This window comes from Acomys minous (genome assembly GCF_964271855.1).
Source record: "Acomys minous genome assembly, chromosome: 3".
NCBI lineage: Eukaryota > Metazoa > Chordata > Mammalia > Rodentia > Muridae > Acomys > Acomys minous.
Window position 1 is genome coordinate 36,728,219 of NC_140485.1, and position 18,919 is coordinate 36,747,137.

The 18,919-nt window shown below is 36.2% G+C and overlaps 1 protein-coding gene across 1 annotated transcript; it reads right to left on the reverse strand.

Moving 5' to 3' along the window:
* Nucleotides 1–2,380: 2,380 nt before the first annotated feature.
* Nucleotides 2,381–3,328, reverse strand: LOC311593335 (olfactory receptor 4K3-like; the record flags this gene model as incomplete). Its single annotated transcript, XM_084774541.1, has 1 exon — nucleotides 2,381–3,328. One exon carries the CDS (start codon nucleotides 3,326–3,328, stop codon nucleotides 2,381–2,383), a length of 948 nt encoding a protein of 315 aa, XP_084630667.1.
* Nucleotides 3,329–18,919: the final 15,591 nt, after the last annotated feature.

An 18,919-nucleotide genomic window follows, 5' to 3' on the forward strand; every position in this document is an offset into this window, starting at 1 on the left:
AAGACACAACAACAAAAATTTGTGAGGAATAATAGACATTTATACATGATGAACACAACTGCAAAAATACTTAATAGAATACTTGCAATCAGAATACAGGGCACATCCAAAAATTTTTATAGGGTTGGAGAGAAATCATTAGCTGCTCTTTTAGTGAATATGTTTGATGTCCATCAATCACAGGGTGGCTCAAAAAGAATTGTAAATCTATTTACAGGATTTGCTGGTTTTTTTTTTTTTTTGTCTCCAGGAGCACCAGGCACACAAGTGGTGCACAGAAAGGCATGAGACAAAAAAAAAATCTATATAGGGCAAATAGAAAGGAAAATATTATTTTACATGATCATCATGGTCAAGTTTTTTTTTAGCATTCCCTCAGTTTTATTTATTTTATGTATCAATGAAATGTCTCCATGCATTTAAGGTCTATGACTGGACAATGGATTCTACTGACTGAAATTGCATAGCACGTGTCAAGTTCTTCTTTTATTCTAAATTTTTAGGAATTATTCAGCAAGTGAAAATTGATATTTCCAAAAAAATATGTTCTTAAAAGCGTTTGTGCATACTTGCTACATACTAAGTTTGCTTGGAAAGATAGACACTCGATAGAAGCTTCTAAAGCAGACAGCAGAATTAGTAAAATATCTTCGTTGGTCATAGAGCATCTGTACACTTATCTTTACTTGGAGTCACTTTTTATTGAAGAGCACACATATAATCACCAAAAAGTACATGAACATAATCAATTTTATTGAGGTTCATTCAGCACTTTGAATTGTACAGTCTCGGCATTAATCACTGCCCACTTCAAAAATCTTTTTTTTCATTAAGGCTGACAATAGCACAGACATATGGTAACAATTATGAATATTTAAAGCGAGTTAGACATCATGACTACTTTACAAACTCTTAATGCTAGATTCATCCTTAGGGAAATTGCATCTGACTCTCCGAGTTGTTTGCTTTTAATCAGGAATATGGGTCATTAATAAATTCTCATGGAAAAAATCTCAAATATAATTAGAAAGTGGTTTGTTTACTCCATAGGAGCAATGCCATGATTACATTTTTGAGCACATCTTGGTTGGTAGGTCAGTCACTGCATGAAGATTCCAAAGATAGATAACACCAGTGTCCTACAGAGCGCCTTCCAATACTATTAATGCAAACCAGCCACTTGTAAACTTTTAGTATGATATACTTTTACTATAAACTCATTGAGTTAAAATGGATATGAAGTAATGTCTGCTGTTATTCCATGTGTAGCTTATTACTTTTGTCTCAACTTAAATTTTTTTTCTTCCTACCATGATTAGAAATTTGGTAGATACCTGTGCTAAGAAAACGATGATGTTGCAATTTGATAAAGGGCAAGTTAAAAGTATGGGTAATGTAGTATTCAAGTATACTTCAAGAAATATGAAGTATATTCAAATGAAGTATACTTAGTTATTATTTGCAGAGAAAAATATATAAGTTTGGTAATCAAACACTCTTCTTCTTTATGGAACACATGAGAGAATGGGTTGAATAAAATTGATGTATGAAATATTATACATATTTGTATTCCAGTGATTAATTCACAATATTCAGCTGGTGATTAATAAGTATTATATCATTCAAAATATATTAAACCTAAACCTAAATTGGTAGGTTGGTAAAATATTGAATATAAATAAAAAATTTTAAAATATTTATTAATTTATTCTTGTTATATCTCAATGGTTATCCCATCCCGTGTATCCTCCAATTATTCCCTCCCTCCTATTTTCCCCTTATTCCCCTCCCCTATGACTGTTCCTGAGGGGGATTTCCTCCCCCTGTATATGCTCATAGGGTATCAAGTCTCTTCTTGGTAGCCTGCTATCCTTCCTCTGAGTGCCACCGGGTCTCCCCCTCCAGGGGACATGGTCAAATATGAGGCACCAGAGTTCATTTGAAAGTCAGTTTGGATGGCACCAATCAAGGACAATATGTGCAGTAAACATTGAACTCCTACTCAGATCTAGCCAAGGGACAGGTCATTCTCTGCAGATGAGTGAAGAGTAGGGACTGACTTTCAAATGAACTCTGGTGACACATATTTAACCACATCCCCTTGATAAGGAGGCCCGGTGGCTCTCAGGGGAAGGACAGCAAACTACCAAGAAGAGACTTTATACCCTATGATCATATACAGGGGGAGGAAATCCCCCTCAGTCACAGTCATAGGGGAGGGGAATAGGGTGAAAGTGGGAGGCGGTGAGGAATGGGAGGGTAGAAGGGATGGGATAACAATTAAGATGTAATATGAATGAATTAATAAATAAATTAATTAAATGTTTTTCTGTTAGGCCAGTCTCAATTACTGGAAGTATTTGGTTCAGATTTCTGATTATTAGAAATTTCCTTTGGAATCCATGTAGTTATTTATGAATCTTTTCATAGCATTTTTCATCTCTTTATTTCTCAATGTATAAATTGCTGGATTTAGGAGAGGTGTAAAAATTGAGTAAAATACAGCAAGAAATTTATCCAACCATGTGATTTTGAGAGGCCATACATAGATGAAGATGCAGGGCACAAAAAAGATCATCACCACTGTGATGTGGGCAGAGCACGTGGACAGGGCCTTATTTGCACCAGCTTTAGAGCTCTGGCTAACAGTGATGAGGATGTACGTGTAGGATATGAGCAAAAGAATAAAGCAGGTCACACCCACAACACCACAGTCAGCATTCATTAAAATATCCAAGTCATGAGAATCCATACAGGCTAGCTTGATTATCAGTGGCATATCACAGAAAAAACTATCGATTTCCTTGGGACCACAAAAAGGAAGCTCCACAATCACTACCAGGTGACTCATGGCATGGGTAAAGCCAATGATCCAGGAAGTCAACACCAGCCCAGTGCATCTTTTCAGGTTCATAATAGTGAAATAGTGGAGTGGTTTACAGATGGCCACATAACGGTCATAAGCCATTACTACCAAAAGCACCATCTCCCCTGCAGCAATGCAATGGGCAAAGAAGACTTGAGACATGCACCCTGCAAAGGAGATGGTCCTGTTTTCTCTGAGAAAATCTGTGATCATTTTTGGAGTGGTGACTGAGGAAAGCCACATATCAACAAAAGATAGGTTTGCTAACAAGAAGTACATAGGGGAATGTAGATGGGGGTCACTGGTTATTAAGACCATGATGATAATATTTCCAGACACAATGAGCAGATAAAGAGTCAGAAACATCATGAAGAGTAAGACTTGAATACTTTGTGAGTGGGCAAGTCCCAAAAGCACAAATTCTGATACCATGGACTGATTCCTTCCATCCATTTTACTCATGTGTCCTCAGAAACAAAACTACAAGGAAAGAAACATCAATTAGAGAGATGTGGACAATTACTAACTAGTTAAACCCAACATTCACATTGACAGTTTAACATCTACATTCAATATAGAAAAGCATAAATGGAAAAACAATTCTTTGCCAATGTTGAGAAAACATCACTTCCTAAAGTGAAAGCCAATGAGCCAAGAACAACTCCGCAAGAAGATAAACATCAGATGTGAGTGTTTTTCACATGGCATGTCAGAACATTTCTCTTGCAAGAAGGCAGTGAGGAAGAGAGCAATTTGAAAATCTAGAGATTTGTGTGGTTTCACCAGTGAGTTTCTGACTATTAGTCTAATAAGATATTGGACGGATCACCAGCAATTATGACAATTCCCAAGATATGTGGTTTATACTTTTTTTTCCTTATAGGAATTACATTTACTTTCAGTATAAAAGTTAGGATAGGATCCTGTCATTTTTTAACAGCATGTATAATGACTCTAACAGTAATTTCTGTGATGGTGTTCAATTAAAATATTTGCTTAGAGCTACAAAGTAGATGTTATGACCTTGTTGCTTGTAAGTCATACAGAATACCATATAAAAATGCAATGTTGGAACACAATCACAATATTTTATTAACAAAATTTTACCATAGAATTTATTTATTCAGCTAAACTGATTATTGAACTACTACTGCAAATACATGTGGATGTGGTAATCAAAGAAGAATGCAACACATATTCAAAGCTGAACTCTGCAAGTTACATTTAGTTTAATATTGGAATTAAAAAAATACTGATCTTGAGTTTTATCAGTTAATCTTCAGAATATTATACTGAAATATTGTGGTTTCCTTACAGGAAGAATATATTATGTGTCATATATCTATCATCTGTTTTCTCAATATGTCACTTACCTATAGGTCATCTATATTGTTTAAAAGAACAAATTACATAAACATGAAAGCAAAGTGTGTCTTTGATTATTAACCTTGGATGAATCTTAATGTTCAACTTTCAGTGAACAGCAGTTATCCACCTCAAAGCACAGGCAGAGTGCTTCTATTGATCTATAATAGAAAATACTCAATCTAGGTGGTGGGAAATCATTGCCCATTTTTTCCATCTTCAGTAATTTAACCACTGATTTAAAATTTTAGGTCTTATTCTTTAATTTTGTGAGAATTCTGCAATTAAAAAAGAAAGCATCTGAAAAATGAAAGCTCTGTCATTATCATCAGGGTTATATTGCCCTTTCCTTTTTGTGAGGTCCCAAAGAGTAAGGATGAAAAGAGTGTTCCAAAACATTAGGTAACACATTTATTTGGTATAAAAGCATGAGAGTGGTTAAGAGTCTTGTATTATGCTCTTCTAGAACAACTTACTTAGTTTTTGTTTTGTTTTGTTTTTTTTACTTTATTAATTTATTCTTGTTACATCTCAATGGTTATCCCATCCCTTGTATCCTCCCATTCTTCCCTCCCTCCCATTTTCCCCTTATTCCCCTCCCCTATGACTGTTCCTGAGGGGGATTACCTCCCCCTGTATATGTTCATAGATGAGGAAAAATTTAGTATTTCATTTTTTAAGATAGAAATTTGCTGCAGGTTGACCATAGACATTCTTAGAAGACTAATAGACAATACAAATATAACAGCTTTAAAATAAATTGTATATTGTTGTTATTCAGATACATGCAAGAATGGTCATATTAATCTATTAATATTAACTCAGGTTTAGTGCAGTTAGTAGATTAAACATCAGTATTTAAATACATAAGGTTTGACTTATATCTATATACCTGTTAATAATATGTATGGGCTTTTCTAAGAAGTGTTTGTTTCTGTTTCTTTACCTACATAATTAAGACATGTAAGTTGATACTGTATTGGAAAGATGTAAAAAAACACACAGAGGAATCTGCAAGATTTTATAGTATTTGAAGAAAAATGATTCATAAGAATTGTCTTCTTTCTGTAAAGTTTCATTCATGTCTGAAAACAATAGTTTGGCCATCCTGCCTGTTTCCTAGAATACTTCCTTTGTTTCTCACTAGTGCTATATGTATTTTAGAGGGCATAGATTCATTAGAATGTTCTATTACTTCATCTGGAATTCTTGCCTCTAACTTTGTGGCTATTCTAATTGAAAGTACTAACTTGATGGTTTTTAGATCAATAACACTAAAAAAGTAAAGGAAAGGTAAACATACTACATAATCTGTTAGGATCATTTAAACCAAGTATTTATTCGTTTCTTTGACTAAAGATTTTTCCATTTAGATTATTTTGTTATTAAATTTCTAAAATCTGTAATAGCATCCATATTTGTGTTTAGAATCAGAATTATTTGCATGAGTAGAAACTATGTGGTAGATCCTGGTGCCTTTAAATTTTACTCTCATTCCTCCTAACATATTGTGTGCTGGTTGACTGCTCTATCTGATTTCTGAAATGAACAATAATATTGCCTCTTCCTACTCTCTTGACTATTTCCTCCTATTTTAGAGCTGAACATTATTTTATCTATTGTGCACTCTATGATCACATTGTTCCTGGTTAAGACATAGGGAATTTTATATAATGTTATCTGGATGCTGCTCATACTTATCACTGGATAGGATGTTCTGAGGCAGACACTAACACACTGATGCTTTGTATTGTGGTGTGTGAGCTGATGTTAACTCACAGAAAATTCTGGTGGCTTGAAAGATAATTAAATCATTTAATTTTCTTCTAAAAATAACAGATGATAAAGAAAACAAGCTCAAGCCTGTATATTATGGAATTTGTAGAAGAAATACCTACATATATTTCAAGATTCATCCTGGAATGACAGAGAGATGAGATGACTTGCCAAACTCCTATTTTTCTCCTTGATTATATTTTCTTCCCCGTGATGTGTGCTCGGGAAGCCATCCATTTCAGACAGATGCAATGTCTTGGAAGCACATCCTCTAAGCCTGCTCTATATTCCCTGTCTGAAGTTGTCCCAAGGGTGAATTGATTTCTTATGTTTTCTTCAAACCCTGGAAATAATATTCTTGGGCATCTCTCAGGAATTTCTCTGTTAACAATGATACCAAGTGCCAATTATCTGTGAAATTGTAGAGGCATTCTTATTAGTCATCCCGGTACTGAGAACATCAGTCTGTTTCTCAAAATTATTCATTTGATCAAAGAGAACCAAGGAGAATTTTCTTGATATCCTGATATGCTATTGAATCTATTTCCTCTAAGTGAATAAAATTTCTTTATACTGACAAGAGGCCACGTGCTGGACAGTGTGAGATATGACTAGAACAGAGCCATGCTGAGAATGCAGTTTCCCAGTGCATGACAAGGTCGGGTTAAATTGGCAGCCAATCTTGTTCCCTTGGTTGGTGCATTTCACTCTGATAGTTGAATCTGTATGATAGTACCAGGAATGAATGTCAAGTTATTAAGCCCTATTGACTTTTTTCATTAATGAATAACTAACATCTTGATTGGGACTTCCCCTTTCTCCTCTCCTTCCAATCCCTCCCTATCACTTCCTCTCCCTTTCTCCTATACTCGTCCTTTTTTCCTCAGAGAATAGGAGACCTCCCATGGATATCAACCCACTTTGGCATATCAAGTTATAATAGGACTGGGCACATCTTCTTCTATTGAGGCTAGACAAGATTTTCCAGGTAGGTTAAAGTGATCCAAACCCAGGCAACAGAGTCAGAGACGGCATCTGCTCCTGCTGTTAGGGGTCCCACATGAAAAGCACGTTTCACAACTCTTATATATGGGGCGTGGATGGGTCAGTCCCATGGATGTTCTCTGCTTGGTGGGTTTTCTTGTGGTGTCCTTGACTTCTCTGTCTCTTTAAATACTTTTTCCCCCTCTTCCATAAGATTCTCCAGTCTCTGCCTAGTGTTGGTTGTGGGTCTCTGAAACTGTTTTCACCAGCTTCTGGTTTTGTTCGTTTAGTAGAATAATATATCAGGTTCTGCTTAGGCCCATAACCTATCTAGTATCAAGTTCTTTGCCACATTAGCACATTAACAGTGTCTGTTATGTGATTCATTTCAATTTTTTAAATTAAAAAATATTTTGTGAATTTCATATATCAGAATCTTGTTTTTATACCATTTCCACCTCTACTTGTACCCTTCCACCATCTACTGTGTCTCTCCCACCAAGCTATTTGTATGCTAGTTTCAAAAAACTACTGTAAAAGAATATATAACATATTATATATTATGTTATATATTATTATATTTATTTACATAATTATATAGCATACATAATATGTAAATATGTTATAGTGTTATATTTATTTATACTACAATATATTAATATTATATATTCATGCACACATATAATATGTAATATGTATGTGTTACAATATATTACAATATATATTATTATACAATATTTTATTGTATGATATATATTACAATAAAACATATTATATATATGTGCATGAATACAAAATGACAAACAAAATGAGTTAGATGGTGCTATTTCTCTATACAGTCTTCCTAGACAAGTAAGGGCCTATTGCCTGTGCTTACTTTAGTTCTCTCATGATTCTGCACTAAATTCTATTGCAACCTTTTTGTGGTCTGTCCAGATTTTCCATGGTATGTATGATTGGGGTAAGAATTACCAAAGATTTTTGCACTTCAGTTTCTGTTACTCTACCTCTGCTGAAGTCTCGACGTTTGCTTCATACTGAAATCCATTGCTACAAACCAGAAAACTGCTCCAAGTTCTGTTCTTTGTCTGCATTTTCATCAGAGTTCTGAAAAAATGTCTTATTTCCTGGTACAGTATGGCAGCATATTATGTGAAGGTATGTAACACAGCTTTCTAAACTATTGGGACTTATACATTTCTTCTGTACCTATATTTATGTGCTATGGAGATAGACCTTGAGTGTTCTTTTGTTGTCCTAGTGGGGAGCCGTGCAACTTGTATATCCTTGAGCAAATAGGGTTCTTTATTGAAGAATGTTGTTAAAACTTTTGCCTTCTCATTCATTTGATGATGTATATTTCTGTAACCTACATTTTTTTCTGTTGTGAGGAATTCTGGTAAGAAGAAATGTTCACAATACCGTGTGTATGTTAATAAATTCATCTACGAGAATATCTAAAAAGAAATTACTGCTTTAACATTTGGAGAAATTATTAAATTCATTTTGAAGAGGTTTTACTATATGATTCCAATTCACAGTATTTTTTTATGTATGTAATGTATTTTGAGAAACCAACCCCCTTTGCCTGCTCTTCATTCCTGGACTATCACCTCTACCACCATTTCTTCCCAATTTGACATGCTATACTTCTTTAAAAAAAACCTGTTGCTCCTACTTCATGCTGTCTGTATGTGCCTAGGTGCACATCTATCTAGTGAAGTATGAACAGTCTTTCAGGAACTGCATCATTGAAGAAAACATTTGTCCCTCCCTTGGAAGCTATCACTTGTTAGCATCTCCTTACCTAGGAGTTTGCCTTCCCAAACCATGAATCAAGTTTGTCTGGCTTGATTGTTTGAGGGTATTTATTCATGGGGCAAACTAATGTGAGCTCATATGTGCTGTGGCCTTAGCATGTCTAAAAAATGCCATTTTAAATGAATTCCTGTTTAGGGGCATTTATTTCTTTAGGTGGTGGAAGTTATTCTTCCATGATTTTGTTGAAAATGTTTTCTGAGCCTTGGAGCTGGGAGTCTTCTTTATTCCTATTATTCTTGTTTGGCATTTTTATAGTGTCCCAGATTTCCTGAGTGTTTTGTGTCAGGAACTTTTTAGTTTTTACATTGTCTTTGATTGATGTATTGATAAATTCCAAATGTATCTTCCATACTTGAGATTCTCTCTTCTATTTCTTGTATTCTGTTCATGTTGCTTGTGTCTATGGTCCTTGTTCTCTTTAGTATGTTTCCCAACTCTAAGATTGTTTCAGATTGTGTTTTCTTTTCTTTTTTGCTTCTAATTTCCGCTTTAGATCTTGAGTAGTTTTATTATTTTTTAAATTTCTTTCTCCCATTTGATTGACTGCTCCTGTAATTCTTCATAGGATTTATTCAATTCCTTCATCTATTTGAATGTATTTTCCTGTATTTCTTTAAGGGATTTATTTTTCTCCTTCAAGGCTTCTATCATTTTCATCACATCAGATTGAAAATCTTCTCCTGTGCTTCATGGGTGTTCATATCTCCAGAATTTGCTGTGGTAGGATCACTGCATTCTGATGGTGTCATATAGCTCTGATTTTGTTGCTTGTCTTCTTGTCCTGGCCTCTAGCCATCTGGTTGTCTCTTATGTTAGAATGCCTAAAGATTCCTCCAATGGGGTCACTGTTTGTGCCCCACATGGGCCACTCAGTTTAGGATCAAGAAACAAGAACTCCATGCTGGAGGTTGTTTGCTAGGTCTCCCCAGAGGCCTCCTCTGGATGGTGTACAATGGATATAAAAGCCTAAACCCAGCTCAGTTCTCCTGGGTTCTCTGTCTGTATCCTAGTTGGGTCAGGCAGGAGAGGAGCAGGCTAAGAGATTTCCAAGACCAAAGTTGTTCAAGTGCCCCAATTCCTTCTCGAGATGGCAGGGGTCTGCCTATCGACTTTGTGTCTCAGATAGGCCAGAGAGGTAAGCAGTTGTTGGGCAGAGAGAACAGAGCCCAAAGATACTTGGGTGGCCCACAGTCTTTCTTGAGATTGTAGCTATCTGGATTATGGCCTGTGCTAGACTCAGGTCTTCTTCTGCCTGTCTTCTCTGTGTCCTAGATGGCCAGGCCAGTAAGCTGCTGGCAATGAAGACAGATCCAAGCCCAGAACTGCTCTAGTTCTCCACAGTCTTTCTTGAGATGGCAGAACTCTGCCTATCCGCTATGTGTCCCATATGAGCCAGGCTGGTATGCAGCTGGTGAGTGGAGAACAGTCTGAGCCTAAAGCTGCTCTGGTGCTCAACAGTCATTCTCCTGATGGCAGGGTTCTGCTTATCTGCTCTGTGTCCCAGCTAGGCCAGGCTGGTAAACAGCAGGGGGGTAGAGAGAGAGAGAGATCTGAGCCCAAAGATGCATGGATGTCGTCTCACAGTCCTTTTCAGGATGGCAGCTAATGTGGTTTGCCGCCACAGACTTTTCTGTGGATTAATTGTGTGGCCCAGGGTCAGACCCACCCATGCTCCATACAGTGTGAACCTCTCTTACCTGGGAATCAGCAGCACTGGTGTTTTGTAGCTCTCAGTTTGGTCTTTAGGTCGCTTGGTAGTTATGGTTGCCCTGCTGATCAGATGCTGTGTTATTGGTACTGCCATCTGGGATCTCCTCCTGACTCATGATTTTTAATCCTTGTTATTTTGATGGTTGTGGTGGCTGTGTGTGTGTGTGTGTGTGTGTGTGTGTGTTTCTTTGTCTTATTTTTTTCTGGTGTGAAGTAATTATTTCCTGTGGTTTCTTCAGTAGTCAAAATTCTTGTGTTGGAATTTTTCTTTCCAGTATGTTCTGTAGGGTTAGATTTGTGTATAGACATTGTTTACATTTGACTTTGTAATGGAAAATCTTGCTTTCTCCATCTACGCTGATTGAATTTTTTGCTTGTTATAAGAGTCTGGTGTGGCATTTGTGGAAGACATCTGCCCAGGCGCCTCAGGCTTTTAGTAAAAGTCTGTGTTGAGATATCTGGCATAATTGTACTTAGGTATGCCTTTATATGTTACTTGGCCTTTTTCATTGTGAAGTTCATTATTCTTTCTTTGTTCTTTATATTTGGTATTTTTATTATTATAATGCCCCAGCCCACAGGGTCTTCAATGGGTACTGTGGAGGGGGTGGACGAGTGGGGGGACAGGAGACATGAGGAAGGAGAGCAAGTCTGGGTTCTGATCAAGCTCTCAAACTTATTTTTCACATTATAGTTTATAAAGGGTAAGCAGTGAGGAAATCAGGAGATTTACGTGAGCAGGTTGTCATGGCAGTTTAACTGCAGGCTGTCAAGGCACCAGGTGTCCTAAGTAATTTCCTGTAACCCATCTGGTGATCTTATCTCAACATCCTGTTTCTCAAGGTAACAGGCCAAGAGCTGGGTTCTGGTAATTATCCACAGACCTTTGGCCACTGGCATTATGAGGCAGGAAAATTTTCTCTTTTGGTCCAATTTATTTGGTGTTCTATAAGGTATCTCTTTCTTACATTTTTTTTCTCCATGATTTTGTTGAAAGTATTTTCTGGGCCTTTGAGCTGGGAATCTTCTCCTTCTTCTATTCCTATTATTTTTTGGTGTTTTTTTTCATGATGTTCCAAATTTCCTGGATGCTTGTATTTAAAACTTTTTGGATTCAACAATTTCTTTATCAAATTCCTTTATCGTATCTTCTATGCCTGAGACTCTCCCTTCCACTGGTGATTCTTGCATATGTAGTCTCTGTTCTCTTACCTAGGGCTTCAATTTCCAGGATTCCCTCAGTTTGTGTTTTCTCTATTGCTTCTCTTCCATTTACAGGTCTTGAATTATTTTTATTAATTTACATCACCTGTTTGATTATTTTTTCCTGTATTTCTTTAAGGGATTTACTTTATCTTCTTTCATGGTCTCTGTCATCTTTATAAGATTGGATTTCAGGTCATTTTCTTGTGTATCAGCTGTGCTAGGATATCCTTGGATTTTGTAGCAAGATAGCTGGGATCTGATGGTAAAATATTGCCCTGCTCTTGTTGATTGTGCTTTTACACTGGCCTTTGGCTGTCTGCTTGTCTCTAGTGTTAGCAGGCCTCCAGATAAGTTGTGGGATAGAAAATGAAGAGGCAGGGAGAAGGGTCAGTTTACCTCTGTTGGGACCATTTTAGGGCGATTACTGGACAGAGTGTGTGGTGGACCAATTGTGGCTTGGTGGTCCCTGATGTCAGCCAGCCTCTGGAAATTCAGATAGGGTTGTGGTCTGGAAGATGGAGTGCACAGGATACAGAGAGCAGCTTATTTGCTATTGAACTTGCCCAGAAGTACCCAGTAGGCAGAAAGTGGGGTTGTATGACTCTCACCTGGCTGTCCTAGGTGGCAGCAGGACTCTGCAGATGCAGGCTAGGCTATCGGCCAAGAATGGAGTGCATGGGGGAAGGGCTTATCACTGCATTTCAATCTACCACTTGAAAAATAAGAGATATATTATATATTATTATGATGAATTATTATACAAATGATAATTTTAGGAATATTTGAAATGTCAAAGATAATGTTTAATATTTAATTCAAAATACATGTTTGTATTGTAATGATACAATAATTTTATAAAATTGTTTATTAAATATTTAGCAAGGGAGATTGTGGACACTCTCAGAAAGGTTATATTCATGATTTTATTGAAACAATAAACAACAATTTAAAGCATAAATTTTAATTTGTAGAACCCTGATCATTGAGAAAATAGGCATTATCTTTGTTTTGAAAGATGTTTCATTTTAATTAAGTTAATAATATCAACAGTAAGTAAATGACATTGCTATTTAGTGTGCAGTTTATAACTTGTTTTATTCTTTTTCAATTTTTCTAATTCCCCTTTACTGTTTTAGGAGAAACTTGGAATAAGGTAAAAAAAATAATGTTGCCATATTACAAAGAGGAAGTAAAGGTTTGTGATTTATGTTTAGGTAGATTATGATTATTAATTTTATGATGTTTTTAGAGAAATATTAAGTCAGTTTTACAAAAAATTTTGTCTAATAGTTTGATAAATGCATTTAAGTTCTTCATATTATAGTAGATAATTTAAGAACCAGTTCAATAATATTTTTCATGGGGATTGGTAATTTGTATAAATTTTCTGAAACAATTTACAACATTTTAAATCTTTAAAAGGTTATATTATATACAAAATTATATTAACCCTAGTATATATCAAAAACTGTATATAATGTACATACAAATATTGACAAGATTTCAAACTCTCATTATTTAGTGAAATGTGAATTTTAAATATTTTAGTGGGTTTTCTTGGCATTATGTGTTTACTTTGCCATTTATGAAATAGCTTTTTAATCACTCTATAATTTCTCACTTCTTTATTTATCAGTGTATAAATGCTCTAGACACAATGAGCAGAACATTTAGGAGATGTTCTAAGCCAGAGTTAAATACAGGGAAAAAATGTTCAAATAGGTGATTTTGAGGGGCCACACAGATGAAGACATAGGTCCCAAAATAATTATCACCACTGTGATATGGGCAATGTACATGGACAAAGCCTTAGATTCACTAGCTTTAGCACTCTGGGTGAACAGTTAAAAGAATGTATGTTTAGATATGAGCAACAGAATAAAGCAGGTTACACCCACAGCTCCACAGTTAGTATTTTCTAAAGTATTGAAATCACAGGAACCCATGCAGGCTAAGTTGATTGCCAGTGGTATGTCACACGTGAAACTGACAATTTCTAATTGGCTACAGAGAGTTAGCTGCAAAACTGCCACAAGATGATTGACTCATGGAATGGACAAAGCCAATGGTGTAGGAAGTCACCACTAGCTCAGTATAACTTTTCAGGTTCATAATGGTGAAATAGTGGAGTGGTTTGCAGATGGACACATAGTGGTCGTAAGCCATTACTACCAACAGTACCATTTCTCCAGCAGCAATACAGTGGGAAGAGAAGACCTGGTGTGTACAGCCTACTAAGCAAATAGTATTTTTCCTGAGAATATCTATGATCATCTTAGGAGTGGTGACTGAACAACAACAAAAAAAACCCAAAAATTATCAACAATGGACCCATTGGCCAAAAAGAAGTACATGGGGAAATGAAGATTGTAAGACCATGACGACAATATTTCTAGACACAATGAGCAGATTAAACATCAAAAATATTATGAATAGTAAGACCTGAAGATTCTCTGTGTGGAATTACTCTGGGTATCTCTGCAGGGAATTTTGTGGCCTGCACGACTCTTGGCATCCCTAGGTCCAACTTTGTCTCTAGGAAAGCAGAATTTTGCTGACGTTTGGGGCTGTAATATGGAGCCCAGGGGATGCTATATAGTTTATGGCTGTTTCGTGTGCTTTAAGAGGAGTTGGTGACCATAGGACTGGATCTTACCTGAGGTTTCTGGTGGCTGTATGGCCTCCTTCTTGAAAAGCAGCTGGAGTTGTGGGTCTGCTCTGTACTATTTCTTTTCTTTTTTCTTTTTTTTTTTAAATTTTATTACACATGTATAAGACAAACTACATAAGGAGGGAGAACCATGTAGCAATCATGAGAATAATGAATTCTATACATGTTACATTCATAGTGCCTTGGCCATCTGCATTAGGCTCGATTGAAGCAACTGTTTTTCCTGTCTTGTTGGGTCTAAATTTCCAAATTAGATTCAATATTTATCCTATATCAACTCTAATAGCTTAACTTCTTTATCTTGATCTAAAATGATCTTGTCCCCTAAACAACAAAGCTTGGTTGTAAAACTATACTATCTTGTCTTAAATGCCCCTCAGAGACTTGAGAAGGAATAAAACTTAAATTACTGAGTGAACCAGCAGTATGGGTTAGCAGCTTCCAAAATGTACAAATTGACTTAAGACAGTTTACTGGCTGACCAGTCACCCAAAACACTTTGTAGCATTGGAGCCTCATCTTCATCTTTCTGGCCCACATAGAGGGAGGACAGAACAAAAGCTAGATGATTGAACCTACTCCTTAACTCAAGGCTTTAGTTGTTACTTATAATGAAGGTTATGTCTAAGTCATAGCTATAGAATTTAGTATATTGATACAAATCATGGGCATGTCAAATACTTGGCAGATTTTAACACAAGATTATATAACCCAAGTCTAACAGATAGATATGACTCTATCAACACATGAGGTAAAATGGTTGAATAAGGTCTTCAAAAGCCTAGGAGACACACAGAATATGGCATTTAAAGCTGTTCTTACAATCCTACATTTCTTCAACAACAAGACAAATTAACTCCTGACAACACCCAGCCAACCTCAAAGAAGGTGAAGAGCATCAAAGAGCCTCCTTATGACCATGACTTCAAAGGTGGCAAAATAGCCACTGGGCAAAATGTCCTTGTTCCTGCCACAAACAGAATCTGCCTAAAAATGGGCTACTTAGATGCTCTCTACTATTAATTTGCCACTTTTAATTAGCTTATTGAGTACAGGTAGTAGAAACTGGCTTATTATGACATATGCCTTGAACTCTAAGTCAAATATCAAATCAATTTATTTAATTTTGAGGTCTTTTCTCAACTTGTCTTTTTGCCTAATATTATATTTTGAATTTATAAGACATGAACTTAATAAAAATATATCATATATAAAGTCATTTTTCATGAATTTTCTTTTCTAGCACATCCCCTTTTCTCACTAATAATATACTGCCAGATTCTGGAAAGACTTTATAACATTTTATTTTTCTCGAGTTGAACAAATTATATTTTTAAAATTTATCTTCTAGACATGTAGAGATGGCTCAGTATTTAAGCATAATCACTGTTTTTTCAGTATTACACAGCTCCAGATGTCTGATACCTTATTCTGGGACTAGTGAGCCCCTGCTCTCACATGTACACATATAGACACAGACACAGACACACACAGACACACATACACACACACACACACTATTAAGATAATAAAAATAAGACTTTAAAAAAGAACCCTGAAAAGAGCTCAAATAAATAGTTTAGCACTTAGAGAGTTTGGGAAAAACACAAATAAACCAATTTCAAAAGTAGTACGCTGGAGGAAATAATATAAATAAAAACAGAAGTTAATTAAATGGTGAAATATCTAAGATAATACCTCCTTGTCCCAATGTCATTTTGTTCCTGCCTGACTACTTCTCACTCTTTCTCTCTTAACAATGACATTCACCTTGCCAACACTTCTGGGGCCTAGCATAGCCTTGGACATTGTTTAAACATGTTATATATTGTTTGGAAGATATTGTTGTGGTTATTTTAGAAGTATGGCCTAATAATATTTATTATCAGGCCTGTAATTATTATTACAGTGGCATTTTCTTACCCGATAGCAATCACACCATGACAAAGATCTGTTATATTTTAAAAACAGCCTTAGTTAACCTAGGGCAAGGCAGATACTAATCCCCTAAACTACCTGCCATATTAAGGTAGATATCCCATATCCTGTCCCAATTCATAGCATCTGCTTCTCATAATTTCTATTGAGATACCTCCCATCCACAATCCCAAATATTTGCTAATGATCTTTGGACAAAATCTCCATCCACACAGCCACATGCTTCTTTCTGCCTAACTCATGGTGTTGGCCCCTCCTTCCTGCTCTTCTCCTCCAGTCTCTCCTCCTCCTGAAGATTCTCTCTGATTCCTACCATGCCTATCTCGTTTGCCCTGCCCAGGTGTGATGGCCCTTTATTGGTCAAACAGGCAAGGGACAATTGGGGGAATGGATAAATCAAGCAGTAATTAGCATCAAAATACTTCAGAATCAACCTCCAATAATTCCCTTCTCTTATCCCACATAGAACTTTTATTAAACCTGGAATTTCTCATGATTTAGAGACTGGACCACAAATGCTATCTCAAGCTTCTTTAACCATTTTCCCATTTTTATTTGGGCCTCTAACATAGATATTATTCATCCCAAGTCAGCCCGAAGAAGCCTTAAAAAGAGAACAGTGTCCCATTTCCCTTAAGTGGGGGTGTGTGGGTAAGGTTTTGGGCTATGGATGTTTATTTTCATTGAGAATTGGTTATGTTATTATTGGTCTTATTCAGAGGGAGAATAAGACTGGACTCACGGATTTTTCTCTGAGAATATATAGATAAATAGGGATGATAGGACAAAAGGTAGATTATTGAAGCTACTCTTCAGCTTAAGGCCTTAATTGTTACTCATAAGGCTATTTTTAATTCATTGGTATAGAATATTATATATTGATGTAAAATAAGTTTATTTTTAATTTATTGTACTATTCAATTTTATGACAAGAATATACACCCTAGTTTCAATAGATAGCTATGATAAAATATTTAGATAAGGTTTTTAAAAAACTCAGAGACCTACAGAATATGGCATTTTAACATTTTATTATTGTTTTGAGGGTTCTTTGAAAATGAGACAGGATGAGTAGTGGCAACAATTGGCCTGCCTCAAAGAAGGTAGTGAGCATTGAGTAACCTCCTTATGGAGATGGCTTCAGATGTGGCAAACCAGCCACTGGGCAAAACTGTCCTTGTTTTGTGCCACAGACAGATTTCTGTCTGAAATGGGCAAACTTAGTTGCAGGTGGAATTGATGACCAAGCTCTGCCAAGACAAGGTAGGCAGGTCCTCAACAGTTCCTGCTTCACAAATATGTCTGTCAGATATATTGGGCCAGAAGGCTGAAGATGATGCTCCAATGTGTTAAAAAGTTTTGAGTGACTTTTCAGGCATCAAAGTGTCCCTCTCATTATTTTCATTTTGGAAACTATTAGGTAATTAATTTTATTCCTTCTCAAGTCTCTGGTGGGGTTGAAGACACCAAAACATTTTGAGTATAACACGAATATAATGATTGTTTTGTGGTTCTTGTGTGTATATTGTATATTGGTATAATAATATAAATGTATAGGTAAAAGTTTTTTTTTTTAGACTGAAAAGTGAAATTGTGGAGGAATGTCTCCAGTGGGTGTAACAACTGTCAATAAAGAACTGTTTAGCCATCAGCTGGGCAGAAGGACAGGATGGGGAAGGCAGGACTTCCTGGAGAGGGGGAGAAGCCAGGCGTTGACAGAGAGGAAGGAGGGCAATTGACAGAGAGTTGCAGGGGAGTAGCCGCAAAGGATCGGATTGGACAGTGCTTGGGATATATGAGGGTTAGGAGGATTAGAGTAGTTTACTTTAGTTATTGTTAAAAAATGTATCAGTTTAGATTCTACCCAGCTTAGTGCTTGCAGCTTTGTATTACGTTTCAGTCTCTTTGTGTCAGTTACTGGCTTCCTAGGCTGAACACATACATTATATTAAAACGTGGGACAGTCCCTGAATCTATTTGTTCACTTTTTCAATGTGGTCACATTGAATAAATCTCCCTTTTATGCTTTAAGCTATTAATTTGGCTGTTTTAATTGGCTTATTGAAGACAGGTAGTGGAACATGGCTTGTTATGACACACGCTTTGAACTCTAAGTCAAATATGAAAACAACACCATCTGAATTCAGCTTATACATCTTTTTTGTCCACTTGTATTTTCGGCCTATATTATATTTTTAATATATATAAGACATGAATTAAGCAGAAATTAAAACTCATACATAAAGTCATTCTCTCATGATCTTTTCCAGCACATTCCCTCTTATTATTGATAGCGTCCTACCAGAATCTGGAAAAACTTTATAGCATTTCATTTATCAGCAGTTAAATAAATTATTCTTTTTAAATGTATCTTCTCAACATGTAGAAATGGTTTAGGGTTTAAGAGTATGTGCTGTTCTTCAAAAGCACACAGATCTAGGAGATCTGATGCCTTCTTCTGGACCTTGTTAGCATCTGTACTACCATTTATTTTCTTCTCTCTCTCTCTCTCTCTCTCTCTCTCTCTCTCTCTCTCTCTCTCTCTCTTTCTCTGTTTCACACACCCACACACACACATCCAC